The following is a 14,920-nucleotide window of genomic DNA, read 5'->3' as shown; positions in this document are numbered from 1 at the left end:
ATAAAAATCGTCAGATTAAATTCTGTGCGCGAAAACGAGCGGTGGGAGCCGTGCGATCACCTTCGAGAAAGGAACTGAAGCGTTGACGTAATCGCATTCTATATATACCCAGCTGTACTCCGTTACAGTGATCGAAATTACTCGGACACAGAGTAGAAAGGTTCTCATTAAGTTCTTATTTAACTTGTTCGCGAACCTGGTGATCCGTATTGGCCACTCGTGGAGCTATTTCAGCGCCAAGGCCAGCGATCGCGTACTTAAAAGCTTGGAGAGATCAGTGTCGGCAAGGTAGGCCACAGCTGATCGATCGACGTAGCGACACCCGCGTCGAGAGACCCCCACCAGCCGCTCGAGACGTCCGACGGCGCCCAAAATACCCTTCTAACCCGTAATGTATTTGAGATCGCGTGCACAGCCAGCAAAAGGGAGGCACGAGAACACAATAGAGCCGGCTGTGGTCTGCTGCTCGGTCAGGGCACGGTCTACGAACGTCTTCTCGCGAACGGAGGGCGAGACGCGGTGCTGGTCCACGGTGGGCTGCTCTCGTTGCTTGGAGAGGTGCTCTCTGCTGTTACGACCAGGGTCAGCGGATCGTGGTTCGAAGGCAGCGTGCTTGCGACGCGGTATGAGCGCCAGTGAACGAGCTGTGACCACGCCACGAATCGGCTGGCGGAAGCTGACTGACCCTGGCGACTGACACGAGTCCAGGAACTCGGGGGCAGGTCCGAAGCGATAGCACCGTCATCGTCCTCGTTAACAGACAGCCGCTAGAATTGACCACTGCCGCAGGGACACGCTCGCTGGAACCGCCACAGAGGCCCGTCTCTGTCCCCCTCTGATGTCAGCCAGATGCGAGGGTACGCCCCGTGCAGGTCACCGGCAAGAGCATTGAAGACGGACCCAAAAATGGCGGGCAACCGGTGTCGGTAGCAGACGGGGTCCGGAATAAGCGACTCTACCTCGGCCTGCACCGCTTCTGCAATCAGGGGAGCCACGGCTGGACCTGGTTCCGACCTCGTTTCTGCGGCTGGCGTTCCCTGTCGACCACGGGACCCATAGACAATAAGTTTCCTCGCCTGTTCTGAGGTGGTCGGGTGGCACGTTGCAGTGAGGCGAGCTGGGAGGATCCTAATTTAAGGATTAAAATATCGAAACCTTATTTAAACGACGCAGAAGAGAGACGTATATGTATGTGCATATATATGTAGGGGTTATTAGTTGCGTGTTACATTTAACCGATTAAGCTGTGGTCCCTTTCACGACGCGCACCACCATGCCGCCCACTCCGAATAAACTGAACTTGAGCTTCGCCAGGAACACTTACAGCGTGTTTGGGGCACGAGGCACCAACGCGACCGCTGACCAACAGCGCGAGCAGAAAACGGAACTGTTGGAGGGTAAGGGGGCGTTCTAGTGTCTTTGGCACTGGTTACAGTTGAGATTCTTCTCTTCTAGACCTTGTGTCATTCATGTTTCGCATATTTAAGCAACGCACGTGGCTTGTTACGCAACGATTCGACTCATCAGCTCTTTAACATCCACTTTGGTGTCGTTTTCTTGGTGCAGTTGTTGAAGTGTCGCGTTTTTTCAGGTACGAGGAGCAACGGGATCCTCCATCTGAAAAATGGCATCGATTACATCAACCCTGGTGAGGAAGACCAGATGGAAATTTATGGGTAAGCACGATAATTCTGCTCGATATCGAAGACACGAGGATGTTAACGTCCTTCATTCGTTGTTTTTTTGTAGTTACAAGAGAAATAAGCTTCTGACAGGCGTTACTTGGTTTCTGATCGTCATCACTGGTGGCCTTCTGCGATTGATCTTCCACTGGGTGCCACGTCTGATGCTGTCAGCGACCCATTCCAGATGCCAGCTGGCAGCAGCTGACACTGTGTTGCTCGTGGAGAAGTTCCAAGGGAAACACACGAGCTATTATGTGAAGAAACTGGAGACCTTGGCTGCTCAGGACGTGCAGTTAGTATTTTCTTTTCTTAGTCCCTCTGAACGAGCTCTAACATAATTTCTTCTGCTCTCTTCAAGCAATAAACCTTTCGACGGAGAGTCCTTGATGGACACAGAGCCATGGATGGAGAATGGCAGCATGATAACCATCAAAGAAGTCAAGGAAGAGTATCCCACTCTGTCTCTACATTTGGCTGGAGGACAGTTCAAACGTAAGAACTTAACGAAAAGAAACTGAAGGAATGTAATTAATTAATTATGTTTCCTCACAGAGATTCCCTCGATCGTTCTTTTCCACTGCAAGAAGCTAACATACGTCTGGGACCCAGAGAGATCCGAGTTTCTGAAGCTTCGAGGCTTGGACGTCGGTGTTTTGACTTCCACGCTGCACCAGATGCAAGGCTTGAACTCTTACGAGCAACACATGAGGTGATTATCCTGGAAAATATCCATTTTGTAAGCATATTGCAACTTAAAGACGGTCTTTTCGCAGACGCAGCGTTTATGGGAACAACGAGATCGTAATCCCAGTGAAGAGCATCCTAACATTGCTCTGTCTCGAGGTTCTCAATCCATTCTACGTCTTCCAGCTGTTCAGCTTCTGCCTGTGGGTCGCTGACAACTATTACTACTATGCGATGGTCATTCTGACCATGTCCAGCATTGGTATAATCATGGCGGTCTTCCAAACTCGTCGAGTACGCGATTATACTCCTTATCTGTTACTCTCTGCGCTGTTTCATGGATTCTACCAACAACCAAGCGTTTATTTCCAGAACCAGCACAATCTACGATCCACTGTGCACTCCTCTGACGTGGCAACCGTGATCAGAGACCGCGCAACTGGCCAAACAGCGACTGTGCCAGCCGAGAAGTTGGTCCCAGGCGATATTCTGGTCATTCCTTCCCATGGTTGCTTAATGCCTTGCGACGCGGTGCTTCTGACTGGAAATTGCATTCTAAATGAGTCAATGCTCACTGGAGAATCCGTTCCAGTCACCAAAACGCCAATACCCTCCTCCAGCGAGATGATATACGACACCAAGGAGCACGCTCGACACACGCTCTTCTGCGGCACCAGAGTCATCCAAACCAGATATTACGGATCAGAGAAGGTAGCTTAATTAATCACACAACTCTGTCTCTGAAATTGTTTGAGGATGCCTTGGTAATTCGTTTTAATCGCAGGTGTTAGCCGTCGTGGTGAGAACAGGGTTCAATACCAGCAAAGGTGGCCTCGTCAGGTCCATCATGTACCCACCGCCAGTCGATTTCAAGTTCGAACAGGACTCGTACAAGTTCGTGATCCTGTTGGCGGGCATCGCGAGCATTGGCGTGATTTACACCATCGTGACGAAGGCTATGCGAGGCGTGCACAGCAGCCACATCGCCCTGGAGGCGCTAGATCTGATTACCATCGTCGTGCCGCCAGCGCTGCCCGCTGCGATGACCGTTGGTCGCATGGTGGCGCAGCGCAGGCTGGAGAAGAGCAAGATTTACTGCACTAGCCCTCGCACGATCAACGTGTCCGGGTCCATCGACTGCATTTGCTTCGACAAAACTGGGACACTGACCGAGGACGGGCTCGACATGTGGGGCGTGGTGCCCGCGACGGATAGGAAATTTCAGCCAGCGGTGAAAGCGATCGCGTCGCTGCCGTTGAACGACGTACTGATCGGGATGGTGACGTGCCACGGAATAACTATAATAGAAAACCAACCGGTAGGGGATCCACTAGACCTGAAAATGTTCGAATCCACCGGCTGGACCTTGGAGGAACCCGATGTATCTGATACGTCGAAATTTTCTATGCTTTTCCCAACAATAGTGCGGCCAGCGAAGGGCTCGAGGCTGCTGAAGAGGCTGCCGAACGACCTCAGACTGTCGCTCAGCAGGCAGGACTCAATGTCCTCGAACGACGTAATGGAGAACGCCTCGTTGAGCAACTTGGACGCAGCGTTGACCGCATCGACCACGGAACTGGCCGAGCAAGGCCTCGAGATCGGTATCGTGCGACAGTTTCCGTTCACGTCCACGCTGCAACGGATGAGCGTGATCACAAGAACGCTGGGCGCGAATCACTACGACCTTTACTGCAAAGGCAGTCCAGAGATGATCCTCAGCCTCTCGAGAGCTGAATCCAGTAAGCTGCGCGACGACCACTGTCTTCAGCCTTCGTTCGTCTCGTGGTTACAATTTACGTTTTTCTTTGCAGTTCCACCGGATTTCAGCGCAGTCCTGCAGGAGTACACGTCAGAGGGTTATCGAGTGATCGGTCTGGCGCACAAGGTTCTGAATCGTCTGCCCTACGCGAAGGTGCAACGCTTGAGTCGCGAGGCTGCTGAGTCTGACCTGACGTTCCTGGCGTTTGTGATCATGGAGAACAGGTTGAAGCCGGAAACGTCGCCTGTGATCAGCGCTCTGAACACTGCCTGCATCAAAACCGTGATGGTCACTGGCGACAACATGCTTACCGCCTTGTCAGTCGCCAGGGACTGCGACATTGTCAAGCCTGGCACGCCTGTGATCGCGGTTTCAGCCACTCAGCAGAACCAGACGAAGCCTCAGATCTACTTCACGAAGAGCAACAGCCAACCGTCCGCTGTTCACGGTGATCTGAGCGAGATGACTGATCTGAACAGCGTGGCCAGCTTGGAGACTGTCGAGAGCGGCTCCTTTGGCAACAATCATTACGAGAACGATGTCAATTATCTATCTGACGAGTAAGTCGCGATCCACAGGGTGGTCTCCAACTTCTTACCAGCTTTTAACGTCTCTGCATCGTCGTTTCAGCTTGCAACACTCCAAGAACAAGTACGTGTTCGCTCTCACTGGCAAAACGTGGGCGTTGGTCAAGCAGTATTACCCAGAACTGATCCCAAAGCTCGTCACTCGTGGCGCAATCTTCGCTAGGATGTCTCCTGACCAGAAGCAACAGCTCGTTCAAGAGTTACAGTCTCTTGGATACTACGTTGGTGCGTATTTTCACCTTCTGCGAACGTACTTTTACGTTGTTGCTCATCAAACGTGATTTACAGCTATGGTGGGTGATGGCGCGAACGACTGTGGAGCTCTGAAAGCCGCTCACACAGGAATTTCCCTCTCAGACACTGAATCCTCAGTGGCCTCTCCGTTCACCAGCCGCGAGACGAACATCTCCTGCGTGCTGACAGTGATTCGCGAAGGTCGAGCGGCTCTGGTCACCTCCTTTGGCATCTTCAAGTACATGGCGAGCTACTCGCTCACGCAGTTCATATCCGTGATGCTGTTGTACGGCATCGAGTCGAACCTGACCGACATCGAGTTCCTCTACATCGACCTGTTCATCATCTCGATCTTCGCCTGCTTCTTTGGCCGCACAGAGGCGTACGACGGTCCGCTGGTCAAGACTGCCCCTCTGAACAGCCTGATCAGCACTACGCCCATCGTCAGCCTGGTAACGCAGATATTGATCGTCGCATTATTTCAGTACGGCAGTTTGTGGCATCTCGAGCAGATGGAATGGTTCACGCCGTTCAACGCCACTGTAAACGCGATCGAGGACAAGGACGACGTGAGCTGCACGGAGAATTACACTGTGTTCATCATCAGCTCGATGCAGTACATCATTCTAGCCGTTACCTTCTCGACAGGCCATCCGTACAGGAAATCGTTGTTCACCAATTACGGTTTGCTGGTCTCTTTCATCCTGCTGTCGCTGTTCTCCGTCTACCTGGCCATTTGTCCGTTCGAGTGGCTGCAGCACTGGTTCGAGCTGGTGCTGCCATCGAGCATTGGCTTTCGTTTCGTCCTGGTGGGCTATGGCGTCGCGAACTTCGTCATATCGCTGCTGATGGAGTACCTCTTCGTCGACTACCTCGTTTTCAGGAAGCTACGCTACTGCTGGCACAACGTAGACAAGTCTAAGAGAAAGTTCCTGGCCATAGAACGCGACATGGCTCGCGACTCCAAGTGGCCGCCGATTTCGCAGGAACCGCTTCCAGAAGCCACGCCAGACATCCTCATCCGCCAGAACGTGACTGAATTGAAGATAGAGAAGCGTGTGCCTGAACCTTGCCACCCTGTAGACACGAGTTTCATGAACAGCCCAGTCTGCGCCAACTCCAAACACTTTGGCTCCGCCAGAGAAGTGACGCTGAACCCCAGATCGCTGTTCAACGATCGCAGGAACACCGTGTCGATGCAGACGGTGCCCTGTTTCGAGGACAGAGGCGATCCTCTGGCGAAACAGGCGAACATCGAGCTCACTGCGAAGAGGAGGTACAATTCTGAGTCGGAGAAGGGGATCAACAGGTACGAGAAGGCGTTCAAGAGCCACAGTACCAACCCAATAGCGACCCTGCCAAGGAACACGATGACTCTGCAGCCGCAGAAGCTGAGGGACTTGAAGAACGTGCTGATGCACAAGAGCGAGGACGACCTGTCGCCCACCACGCAAAGCGTCCTCGAGCTGGACATCTTGCCCTCGTAGAAGAGGTGGCTCGTCCAATCTTGCCAAGGAAGCGTCCACTCTAATCGCGATAGGAAGAGGAATTGTCAGGATCCATAGAACACGATCTCTTATCCACAGAGTGCATTTAGAGCGTCGTCGTCCACGACAGCCCACTTAAAGGGTCCCTTTTGACCCTCCCTCTCTCTCTCTCTATCTCTCTCTCTTCGTCCTACCCCTTTCACTAGTATTCGTGCGTACACCACTCTCTCGAGAGAAAGTATTATTGTTAGTTTATTTATCGTAGACGAATTTGAAACTCGTCCTGCTGAGTCGCATCCCTTGAACGCAGGTCGGTCCAAGTAGTTAGGTAGACGCAGTCTATACGTTTTTTGTTTTCTCTTTTTCTCATTTAGGCGGTTTCAGAGCGTTACTTAAAAAGGGCAGTGAGAAACGAACGCGTGCGTTGGACGTGTATTAATTGAATTAGGGAAGAGTAGGATAAAACGAGTCACGTTTCCCGTTCTCGCGACGATCCACGCTAATTCTCGTTGTCTCACCCAGTATATCTAGTCTGATTAAGCCAGTTGGGCAAGTTGTTGATCCAAAAGGAATAAAAAAATGATAGAACGACGCTCGTTGACGACGTCCAATTCGACATTTCGACGCGAAAGCGGGAAACCAGTTTACATTCTTCTGTTTCTTTCGTTTTCTGGTGTGAACAAAATGGAATTGTAACTAATTTATCCCAAGCTGTATACTTAAACGTCGATCGAGGATTCGACACTCGTTGTCGCGGGTACTTAATTGTTAAACCGAGATAAACGTGTACTTATTATACGCAATGGAAGGAAAACATACTTAAGCGCATTGTTCTACTATTTGCGACGCTAAGCTTGCGGTTGTCGAATAACAAAATATGTTTTTAATGTACAAACTTGGTCTTTTCTCTCCTCAAACCCTGGCATTTTCTCTTAAAACATTTGCTGAGAAAAAATTGAGAAACGAGCGGTCGAAATAAAAACGAACCATTTATTAAGCGCGATTACAAACGATCGTCACGCGCGCTTAACTTACGAAATTGTCCACGTCGAGAGGCGACCTTAAAAGAACTTCGACTCGCAAAAAAAAAGCACGACAAAGAAGTTCTTCTTCTGTCTCTCGTTTAAGACCACTTTGCTCAGAATCTCTTAACGTCCTCGCGGTAAACTAAAAGTCCACATTGCACGTTTCTCAGTCAGCTGATCGCTGATGCAAACTCGCTGAAACTTGCTTCATGCAAAGTGCGTTTTTCTTTTTACATAGAACAGCATCCATCCGTTCAGACTAGCCTCGCTACGAGTTGATAACGTATGTTATCCAGTCGACTGTTTTGGCCACGCGATGGTAGATCCCTGGTTGACCTGGCTGTGCGCAAGAGTAACCAGCTGAGACGATGCCTATCAAGTACCAGCGACCTGTTTTCTCCAGCATCAATGGCCCTCCACTGTCTCCCTGCAAAGAAAATAAAAGAAAATGTCTCATCTCTTCTATTTAACCGCTTATCAATCTTTTGTTGAGTTCAGTAAATGAAAAAAATAGGAAATATGAATTGTAACGAAGCTTTAGAGCCACGTTTCAGTTTTCTACAAGTAGTAGTCGAGGAACAGTCCTCTGAAGTAAGTTTTAAAGAAAGTAGAGAGTCGTGAAATTGAAGATTGAAGGATAATGGAAGGTGCCAAAGGTTTCTGTAATTTTGTTACGTCACATTTCTTCTATTAAGACAATCGTCGATCTTTTGCACTCCTTTGTCGAGATCAAAAAGAGCTTTTCACTTGTCCACAAGCAGCAATCGAGGAACAATCCTCTAAAGTAAGTTTCTAATGGAGTAGAGAGCTGTTGGCAAGAAAATGAGAGGTGCCAAAGAGGTTTTCGATGCATCACGTACTTGACAAGAGTCCTTTCCGCCCCCACGATAGCCAGCGCACATCATCTCGTCGTAAATGACGACATTAATCCCGTTCGAGCGATGCCACCTCTCACAGATCCGGTTGTCTATCACAGGTACGTCCACTGCTTGAAGTGTTTTCGGTCGCAGCCTCGATCCTGTTCGTTTCACAGAAGAATTCAGTGTTTTCTTGGCTGTTATAACTTCATGGTAAGTAGGTATTGCACTTACCAGCCTGCAATGCACCCCATCCAGCAGCCCATCCGTATTGGCCAAGGAAGTCCTCGTTCTTCTCTGGCAGACAGATTGGAGCTATGTGGGGCATGTAATGAACTGGTCGATCCAATCGAAGAACCGCCACGTCGAACCTGAATGATTAACCATCTGATTTACTGAGAAATTGATATCAAGTGGCTTGAACTGTTGACGTACCTGTCTGCTTGGGGTGTGAATTTGAAGTAAGGATGGACACGGATCTCTCGAACGCCAAAAGTGTACGCTGGGAGGGTTTCTGTGGCAGAGTTGACCACATAGTCGCCTAAAGTGACCTGGACTTGACGAGCCGATGCCCTGAAGCAGTAGAAAGTTGGAGTTAATGTTGAAATGGAGAAGTTGAGTGGAGAATGGCTTGGATAGAAAATTTTGTTGATGGTTTTAGTTGATTTAAAACAAGGAAGAGCTACTTTTTATTTGCAATGAGACATTTGTGGGGTCAACGGAGGGAATAAGGAATTTTTAGTGATTTTATTGGGTGTAATACATTCGTTGGTATAACTGAAATTGTAGAACTGTAAAAGCAGAGTATTCTTAATTAGAAATATTTTTTTTAGAACTGTAATATTAGAACTGTAAAAGCAGAGAGAAGAGGGAATTTTAGAACTGTGAAAGCAGAGATTATTCTTAATTAGAAATATTTGTTTAGGATAATATTATAAAATTTCTAAATTATAAATTACTAAGAAATCTGCCATAGTCACCTTAAATAACAAGGAAACAGCACGATTAATTAAATATGTTTGAATCCAATGTCATAACAACGTTTATAAATTTAATATAAATTTAAAAGATTCTGCTTACTTGGCTACACAGTGGCCAGCAGTGACAACGTGGAACCGATTGACAAGCGTGCCTCCACATCGGCTGGATCCGATTCGTATGTACGCCTGGGAAAGTAGAATGTTTTCTCTGTTTAAAACTCAACGTACAATGCGAATTGCTGGAAACGAATGACTCTGTTTGGTCAATGCAAATCTACCTGCCACGGGAAACTGCCAAAGCCAGCGTCGTCCCCGCCGACGATCCTCCTCTGCGCTGTTTGCTTCGAGACAGGAATACCGCAGCCTGCAATTATAATAATATTGACCTCCGTTGGACCAAATGAAACAAGTGATTCGCAAGTAGCTCTCAAAGTAGTTAGAAGCAGACATGTACGGAGTGTTTATCTTAGATTCTTTAATATCTTTGTTAATTTTACAAATCCAATAGCGACTCTTGACTAAAATTACCAGAGTGACTGCTTTAAAAAATTGTCAGCTTTATTTTTAAAATTGTACAAAAGAAAACGAACATTGTGTATGGTGTTTACATCGATGTTTACATCTGACGATATTCTTGCGATCCTTTGAAAAATCTAAACGTAATTATATCGTAATTAGAGATTAAAGTGTACTCTTTTAAATTTGCCAAATATTTTTGAAAAAACTACAACTATTCTCAAATATAAATCTATTTTTCGTAGAACAGAAAACTCACCTCAGCCATGTTTACGAATGACAGAAGCGACGCCACGACCGTTCGTATTTGAAAAAATAGTTCTTGGAAAGACCGCGCTTAGTGCTGCGATCAGTTTCAAATTTCTAACGGCTCTAAAGAACGTACAGCCTTCGTAGAATGTGTGAAAACGCGAAGTTTCATTCAGAAATTGATGGAATTCTTCTTTTTTAGGTTTTTTGAAGCACGAAACGCGCGAATAACCTTCCACTTGCGTGTTTGAGGCGGTACTGCGTGAGCGCCAGTGCCCTCCCCTCCGCGTCGCGCGCAGCTTCCCAACCGCGCATGCGCGCAACGCTTCTTCGAGCAGTTTAGACTTAAATCCAAGGCGGTGTACTTTTTAAAGAAATTAGCAAAGAAATCTTCGTTTTTTCGAGAGAAACGGACGATAATCTTTTTCTTTGTAAACTGAAGGATGTTTTCTGACATTAAATTCGAAGATTATGCGTTTTTCAAGAGTAAAAAGAGAATTGAAGAGAAAAGGACTCGTTGTTAACAGGTGAGTCGCCATTGGCTAAATTGAAGATGAAAAATATTTTAATTTAAACCTTGTTTTACTTTTAAATTCATTTTTGATTTTATTTTGGCGATATTTCTTGTGCTGACAAAGATATTAGAGAATATAAGAGTAATATTCTTTGTGTCTGAGGTTCTCAACAGTATTTTGTGAAAATTGTGGCAAATATGAGGTTGAGAACCTCTGGATGCGTACGTTATTCTTTCGATAACTCAGTGGTTCTCAATAATTATATATATATATAAATTTCTGAGAAACATTTTCGAATAATTAAGTGAAAATTGCGAGTTAATGACTGTTCTTTACAAAAAATTAAAATGTTGTTAATTAATATGATAATGATGTTTGAGATTTTTGAGAACCACTGCTCTGACCAATTAGTATAAAAAAAACGTTGTTAATTAATATAAAAATAACGTTTGAGATTTGTAAGAAATTTCTGAGAAATATTTTCGAATAATTAAGTGAAATATTACAGAAAATTGCGAGTCAATGACTGTTAATTAATATAATAATGATGTTTCAGATATTTGAGAACTGCTCTGACCAATTAGTATCACTGAAATCAGACTTGGAGTAATTCATCAGCGTCGTTTCACAATCAAGTAGTCAAAAAATCACGCGACTCTAACAAGTAACACTTTTATTCAAACCCAAGAAACTTAAGAATATCCTAAATTCGCGTTCTGATTTCACAAAAAAAAAAATATGCACTCATCGACACTCGATCCTTTAAAAAACATTAATCGTATCGACAGAAATCCAGCTCGTCCAACAAAATCACGCGACTCTAACAAGTAACACTTTTATCCAAATCCAAGGAACTTAAAACTGTCCTAAATTCGCGTTCTGATTTCACAAAATTTCATCGACACTCGATCCTTTAAAAAACATTACTCGCATCGACAGAAATCCAGCTCGTCTAACAAAATCATCGATCAAAGGGCGACGAAGGACTGTCTTCAGTAGCTGACAATGGGAGCCGGAAGTGGACGCGAAAATCAAGAAGAAACAAGGCTTGTTATCACGATGGAACATGCAAGATCGATCGACGAACAGCTGCAGGCGAATTAATTCGGATATTCTGGGTCAGGTTCCATGCAAGAACGTTCTGCGCCTCTCGTGGCCCGATCAGAGAAAGTGAAGACATTCGTTGGCATGCTGAGGAAAGTGCAAGTGCTAAAAACATCGCAAGCGAGCGTCTCGAAAGAAGGATGACGAGGAAACACGCGTCGATAAGAAGGAAAAACCGCGATAAAATCGATAAGAAGGACACAAAGTTCGTCGAAGGAAGCGTTCAGACAGAAGAAGAGGCTCATGCTGTGCAAGAAATCGGATGGCATGCTGTTGTAGGAAGGACTTACGATCATCGTTGGCGGTCTCCGTGTAAGTATCCAACAGAGGCGGCTGAGACTGATCTCTAGGTGCCTCAATCGGGTTATAATCAGAGCTACCTTTCGGTTCTCGCCGCTGACAACAAGCGTACATGATGCCACCGCAACTGCCGTCGAGTAGGCCAGCGGACATCCAGCACATTAGAAAAAACTCGCAGCTTCGTCCGTCAGCGCACAACGTATCGTCGCCCTTCCACAGTGGTCTACTTTGCTGACGCGGTTCTGCACAAAACAGGGCAAACTGTTCTCTATCTCGCGGCTCTCTCTCTCTCCAACTGACTCTTTTCTCAAAAAAACGTGGCAATTTAGAAAGAAAAGAAGCGGTTCTGCTCAAAACAGGGCAAACTGTTCTCTATCTCGCGGTTCTCTTTCTCTTCAACTGACTCTCCTCTTGAAAAATCGTGGCAATTTAGAAAGAAAAGAAGCGGTTCTGCTTAAAACAAGGCAAATTGTTGTCTATCTCGCAGCTTTTTTTCTCTTCAACTGACTCTTCTCTTGAAAAATCGTGGCAATTCAGAGAGAAAAGAATTTAATGAAGGACCACTGAGCGTTTAATTACTCCAAGCCTGGTTGCAGCGTGATTTGGTCGAACCTGAGCGTTTGGCAATCGACAGAATAATGACGCTGTGATATCGATAATCGCAAAAGCAACGGGAAACAGCAACGACGGCTGTCGCAAGGACGCGATGTTTAAATGGCCAGCTCTGACGGATATTGCGCGTCCAGAGGATGGCTAATTAGCGCGAAATTCTGAGGCAGGATGCTACGTGACTGGTTCAGGATTAGCGAAAGACCGGGGGCCACTCTGCGAAACGGACTTTCAACAGGTGCGACGGTTTTTTAGATACGTACCTGACTCTAATCTGGGGTAATCGTCCAGCGTTTGCTTTCGATGGTCTGAAACAATAATTTGGGGCTTTAAAAAACTCATATTTTTAATCATTCACGATAGTAAACCTTGATTGCGACAGTAGTGGCAATAATTAATAGCAGAATTTGTTGAATGAATGATTCTAAGAGCCAATGCAAGGCAAAAGTTAACAATTTATATCAATAATTCAGTCTTATAATAATTAAAATTAGTTATGTCTTGTTAAAAGTCATTTACTGATTGCAACATAGAAAACAGAACAACCAAAGCAATTGCAATTGTAGTGGCAATAATCTAAGGTAACAATGCAAAACAAAATTTCAGCCTTATCTCATATTCTTTCTAGAATTCAGTTAATGATTAACAAATTAAGCAACTAAAGTTCAATTAAAGACTGACTATATAAAATCAATGTTTTCTTAAATTAATTACAACATAGAAAAGCAAAGCAACCAAAGTAATTGCAATTGTAGTGGCAATAATTTAAAGCAATAATGCAAAGCAAAATTTCAGCCTTATCTTATATTCTTTCCAAAATTCAGTTAACAATTAGCAAACTAAACAAGTAAAGTTCAATCAAGAACTAAAGCAGCACTGTACAAAAGCAATATCTTCTTAAACACCATTACGATATAGAAAATAAAGGAACCAAAGCAAAGTACATTTGTTCATACCATACTTAACGATTTAGCAGTTACCTCTGACATCATCCTCGAAGTCAGGCAAGTGATTCGACTGCTGAAAGAACGAGGATGATCCACTGCCTCCAACAGGAGGTGGGAAGTCGTTATCGCGGAAGATCAACCTAGGAGTTCGATGACCCATCACAGGCCTGTTGTACTCCGACACAGGACTCCTCCAGAGCGCCTTGTACTGCCTCCAGGAAGGGAAACGCAGTGTAGGATGAAGAGCAACGTTCCTACCAATCGTTGGGCCGCCAGCCTCGAACAGGTAACCAGCTGGACCAGTCGGAAATCGAACGTAGCGACGTCTGCGAGCGGAATGCAAAGCAAAGTCGGTACGATTCCCATCGTTGCTTCTCGCCACGTCGTAACTGGGACTGAATATCGCCTCTGTTTCCCCAGATCTCGATCCTGAGGGCTCTGTTTCGCTGCTGGCGCGATTTAACGAGACAACGAGGACTATTCCTATGAACAACCATCGGCAGGACCTCGCTGCGCCCATCGTGTAGCTGAAACAGGATGAACAATCCTCTTGGTAAGCTGTTCAAAGGGTTTTTAAATGGGTTTTACAGTTTAGTTGATGGTACGAGTCTTGTATCGTGCAATGGTAACTCGTTTGGTACGAAAAGAGAGGATAGAACCGCTGATAAGTCCTGGTTCTTGCAGCAATAACGTTTATGCATAGATGTCGTGCTGCAGTTGCAAGTTTGGTATCTTCTGCATGCGTTGGCGAGATGCAGAGAGGTTTTTCTCTTCAAATCTCTGCTTGTATCACTGAATCTAGCGAAATTTGCATGGAAGATGATCGAAAGAACGCAGAGCATCGAAATTGCTGCTTTATTTCGAGGTTGTTCTTATCTAAACGCGTTCAGTTGGTCTGTGCAAATCGTTAAACATTCGATACGCTATCTGCAGAGGCGACATGGCAAGTGTCTGAGATAAGACGAAAGGGTAAACAGTTTTCTGGGCTACTTTTTAAAGCTGAGACATGAAACGACGCGGATCGAATCCGATCCTGGTCTTAGAATCGCGCAATTACGCAGGGACACGCGAGACAATTCGATGGATCGCTTTGACGAGCTTCCAGACTTTCTTCTTGATCTTCGAGACCGTTCGTGGAATCCGTTTCCCGGTGGCAGAGAGAGAGGGACGCGTTTAACGAGCCAGGGAACGGATCTGCCTCGACACGAATCCCATTTCGCTAGGATCTCGAGGAAAGTCTTCGGTTGCACGCGATCAGAAACGATCGCATTGCGTTCTTCTCGCTTCGATCGAGTTATTTGCGAATTCGTGGCATCAAGTACGATTTTCTGAGCGAATCTACTTTCTTAATTGCCAAATAGTTGGGTTTAAATGGAAGACAA

At 46.1% G+C, this 14,920-nt stretch overlaps 2 protein-coding genes across 3 annotated transcripts; one reads left to right on the top strand and one right to left on the bottom strand.

The window, feature by feature from the left end:
* Nucleotides 1-987: 987 nt before the first annotated feature.
* Nucleotides 988-6,857, top strand: Anne (polyamine-transporting ATPase anne boleyn). 2 transcript variants are annotated; one of them, XM_076907389.1, is made up of 11 exons: nt 993-1,397; nt 1,592-1,676; nt 1,750-1,977; nt 2,044-2,177; nt 2,238-2,394; nt 2,459-2,663; nt 2,742-3,080; nt 3,154-4,108; nt 4,181-4,688; nt 4,759-4,940; nt 5,004-6,857. In XM_076907389.1, exons 1-11 carry the CDS (start codon nt 1,274-1,276, stop codon nt 6,434-6,436), a joined length of 4,350 nt encoding a protein of 1,449 aa, XP_076763504.1. In that variant the 5' UTR covers nt 993-1,273; the 3' UTR covers nt 6,437-6,857. The 2 variants fall into 2 exon arrangements, with proteins under 2 accessions (XP_076763505.1, XP_076763504.1); XM_076907390.1 differs by lacking the exons at nt 4,181-4,688; nt 4,759-4,940; nt 5,004-6,857 and having other exon boundaries at nt 988-1,397; nt 3,154-3,687; nt 3,794-3,878.
* Nucleotides 6,858-7,695: 838 nt separating this feature from the next.
* On the bottom strand, nt 7,696-14,058 carry LOC143431024 (serine protease 42). Its single transcript, XM_076907508.1, has 9 exons — nt 13,572-14,058; nt 12,855-12,899; nt 11,973-12,224; nt 9,577-9,662; nt 9,399-9,484; nt 8,754-8,891; nt 8,553-8,689; nt 8,322-8,479; nt 7,696-7,888 (listed from the first exon to the last, which is right to left on the bottom strand). Exons 1-9 carry the CDS (start codon nt 14,056-14,058, stop codon nt 7,730-7,732), a joined length of 1,548 nt encoding a protein of 515 aa, XP_076763623.1. The 3' UTR covers nt 7,696-7,729.
* Nucleotides 14,059-14,920: the final 862 nt, after the last annotated feature.

This window comes from Xylocopa sonorina, chromosome 16 (assembly GCF_050948175.1).
Source record: "Xylocopa sonorina isolate GNS202 chromosome 16, iyXylSono1_principal, whole genome shotgun sequence".
Lineage (NCBI taxonomy): Eukaryota > Metazoa > Arthropoda > Insecta > Hymenoptera > Apidae > Xylocopa > Xylocopa sonorina.
Note: the sequence above shows the minus strand (reverse complement) of the source record. Positions and strands in the feature narration are given on the sequence as shown.

What these genes read in the sequence shown, in the direction of transcription:
- Anne (XM_076907389.1), top strand. Translation starts at nt 1,274, where the DNA reads ATGCCGCCCACTCCGAATAAACTGAACTTGAGCTTCGCCAGGAACACT. An exon ending in TCTTACGAGCAACACATGAG is followed by an intron (nt 2,395 to 2,458) that starts GTGATTATCCTG and finishes GTCTTTTCGCAG; the next exon opens with ACGCAGCGTTTATGGGAACA. An exon ending in GATATTACGGATCAGAGAAG is followed by an intron (nt 3,081 to 3,153) that starts GTAGCTTAATTA and finishes TTTTAATCGCAG; the next exon opens with GTGTTAGCCGTCGTGGTGAG.
- LOC143431024 (XM_076907508.1), bottom strand. Translation starts at nt 14,058, where the DNA reads ATGGGCGCAGCGAGGTCCTGCCGATGGTTGTTCATAGGAATAGTCCTC. An exon ending in CTTCGAGGATGATGTCAGAG is followed by an intron (nt 12,900 to 13,571) that starts GTAACTGCTAAA and finishes TTATTGTTTCAG; the next exon opens with ACCATCGAAAGCAAACGCTG. An exon ending in ATGGGGTGCATTGCAGGCTG is followed by an intron (nt 8,480 to 8,552) that starts GTAAGTGCAATA and finishes TGAAACGAACAG; the next exon opens with GATCGAGGCTGCGACCGAAA.